At 68.4% G+C, this 2573-nt stretch overlaps 1 protein-coding gene across 7 annotated transcripts in view; it reads left to right on the forward strand.

The window, feature by feature from the left end:
• The first annotated feature begins 6 nt into the window (after positions 1-6).
• NRXN2 (neurexin 2) overlaps positions 7-2573 on the forward strand; it is an 85687-nt gene continuing 83120 nt past the window's right edge. For 6 of the 7 annotated variants that reach the window (XM_012725222.1, XM_012725224.1, XM_012725219.1 and 3 more), the window contains exon 1: positions 171-637. In XM_012725222.1, the coding sequence (XP_012580676.1) occupies positions 247-637 (391 nt within the window). In that variant the 5' untranslated portion in view covers positions 171-246. Of the gene's footprint in view, positions 638-2573 lie in introns of all 7 variants that reach the window. The other variant, XM_004682661.2, reaches the window with a different exon arrangement.

The raw sequence follows: 2573 nt of genomic DNA on the forward strand, positions 1-2573 counted from the left end.
GGCGGCGGCCCCGGGCAGTGGGCTCGCTACGCGCGCTGGGCGGGCGCGGGGAGCAGCGGCGAGCTCAGCTTCAGCCTGCGCACCAACGCCACGCGCGCGCTGCTGCTCTACCTGGACGACGGCGGCGACTGCGACTTCCTGGAGCTGCTGCTGGTGGACGGGCGCCTGCGGCTGCGCTTCACGCTCTCGTGCGCGGAGCCCGCCACGCTGCAGCTGGACACGCCGGTGGCCGACGACCGCTGGCACATGGTGCTGCTGACCCGTGACGCGCGCCGCACGGCGCTGGCGGTGGACGGCGAGGCCCGCGCCGCTGAGGTGCGCTCCAAGCGGCGCGAGATGCAGGTGGCCAGCGACCTGTTCGTGGGCGGCATACCACCCGACGTGCGCCTCTCGGCGCTCACGCTCAGCACGGTCAAGTACGAGCCGCCTTTCCGCGGCCTGCTGGCCAACCTGAAACTGGGCGAGCGGCCCCCCGCGCTGCTGGGCAGCCAGGGCCTGCGCGGCGTCGCCGCCGACCCACTGTGCGCGCCCGCGCGCAACCCCTGCGCCAACGGCGGGCTCTGCACCGTGCTGGCCCCCGGCGAGGTGGGCTGCGACTGCAGCCACACGGGCTTCGGCGGCAAGTTCTGCAGCGAAGGTGAGCTTGGGGTGCGAGGCTGGGCGCCTGGGAGCGGGAGGGAGGGCGCCCGCAGGCTGGGAGGGCCAGTGTCCTGGGTCTGCGGCTCGGGCTTGTGAGTGCATCAGCTCGTGGGGGGTCGTGGCTTGCTCTGTGAGCGGTGACGGAGGACGCGGCCCTGGTGCCCGGCTGGCTTGGGCGCGGTCCTTGTGGGTCCTTGTGGGCACGGCCTCTCAGCGGGTCCTGTGTGCACACCCAGTGGCTGTCCCTGACCTGTAGCCAGGGCCTGCAGGAGGGCGACTCGCCCGCAGAACTGGGGGCAGTGGTTCTGTGTGCTGGGCTATGAGAGGTAGGGGTGGGGCCTTGGGGGTGGGGGTGGGGAGGGAGCCCCACGACAGTGCAGAGGCTGTGGCCCGGGCTGCTAGGGGGAGTGATGAGTTTGAGAAGTGGTCCTGAAGGCGTTGGCCAGGTCCCTCCTCTGGGCTTGCAGGGGTGGGGCGGGCCTGAGTGGGCGGGGCCTGAGGGCCAGCGCAGGACAGTGGGCGGGGCCTGACCAGGGGTGGGTGGTGGGGCAACCGGGTGGGACAAACCTCCGGGACAAACCTCCGAAGAGCCGCAGACCTGGCGGTTGCGGGAAGGTTGCGGGAAGGTTGCGGGAAGGTTGCGGGCAGGCGCGGGCCTGTGGGCACGTTGGCATGGGAGGGAGAGTGGGGGTCGCCAGGCTGTGAGCCGCGCAGGAGGGCGGGAACCCAGGGTTTCTTTCTTACCTTGGACTTGGCAGACCCCCTTCGAAAATGAAGGACACCGGAGAGAGAGGCTGGCTGAAGCTTCTCCCGCACATGAGGAGGAGGAAAAGGTTGGGCGAGGGGCCAAAAAATGGCCGGTGGCCTCTCCCCGGTGAGCGACAGGGTGGAGCGCTGTTTTAAACAGGGAGCCCTTCGTGCAGTCTGGCGTTTGGGAGGGAGACTGGCGGCCGGGCAGGACTTGAAAGGCAGATTTCAGGGCAGGAGGGGTCCCACCAAGCTCCCCCCGCCCCAGGAAACAAAGGGGGTGAAGTGAGGGACAAGGCCTTGGGCTGTGCCAGTTCTGGGGCGGCTGTGGTTTGGTGGGGAAGGGGAAGAGGCAGCCGGAGGCACCCGTCCTGCTTTGCCCTACCTGGAGGGGGCGTGTCCCCACCACCCACTGGAGGGGGGAGGCGTGCATCTCCTTCATCCCTGCTCTAGGGCGGCAGTTTTGGGGACAGGTGTGTGGGACGCGCTCTCCCTCCCCCAGTGGCCCTAGCAGCTGTGGGCCACTTACGGGGTGTTTGTGTGTGTGACGTGCGGCTCCCAGAGCGGCTTTGGGGAGTCTCCTCTCGGCCAGATGTGGGCCAGATGTGCGGCAGCCTCCAGGGCAGCAGGTTCGTCCTTGGCTCTGGGAAGCCCCACTGCGCCTGGTGTTTAGCTGTGGTGTTGGGGCGTCCACCAGGAAGGAGTAGGGGTTGCTTCTGTGGGGGTGTCGTGCGGAGTGTGGGCTCCAACTTCAGGAGCTGCGCATGAAGTGACTCTCACGCCTTGGCGCCTCTTCCCCAGGAGTTCAGGTGCTCCCCAAGCTGTGAAGTGCGTGTGCCTGTGTGAGGCCTGTGTGAGGCCTGTGCTCTGGCAGTGGGTTTGCATGTGTGAATGGGCTGTGTGAATAGCTGTGTTTACAGAGCGCTGTCCGGTGCCTGCTGGGGGGGGCGTGAGCCCAGAGCCCAGCGCCTGCCTGCGTGGCACCGTGAGCCTGGGCCAGGCCAGGCTGGGCGCCATCCCGACTCAGGGACCTTTCACTCCATTCTCTGTGCCCCCACCGTCGGGGTCCCGCCCAGGCCGACCGGGGGAAACAGGACAAAGCAGGCTTCCAACTTAGTGGGGGGGACATGTTAGCAGCAGAGAGGTTACCTTCACGGCTCCTACGGGCAGGCCTTAGGCGTGCGTGA

Source organism: Condylura cristata, unplaced genomic scaffold (assembly GCF_000260355.1).
Source record: "Condylura cristata isolate star-nosed mole 26May11 unplaced genomic scaffold, ConCri1.0 scaffold00015, whole genome shotgun sequence".
Classification (NCBI taxonomy): Eukaryota; Metazoa; Chordata; class Mammalia; order Eulipotyphla; family Talpidae; genus Condylura; species Condylura cristata.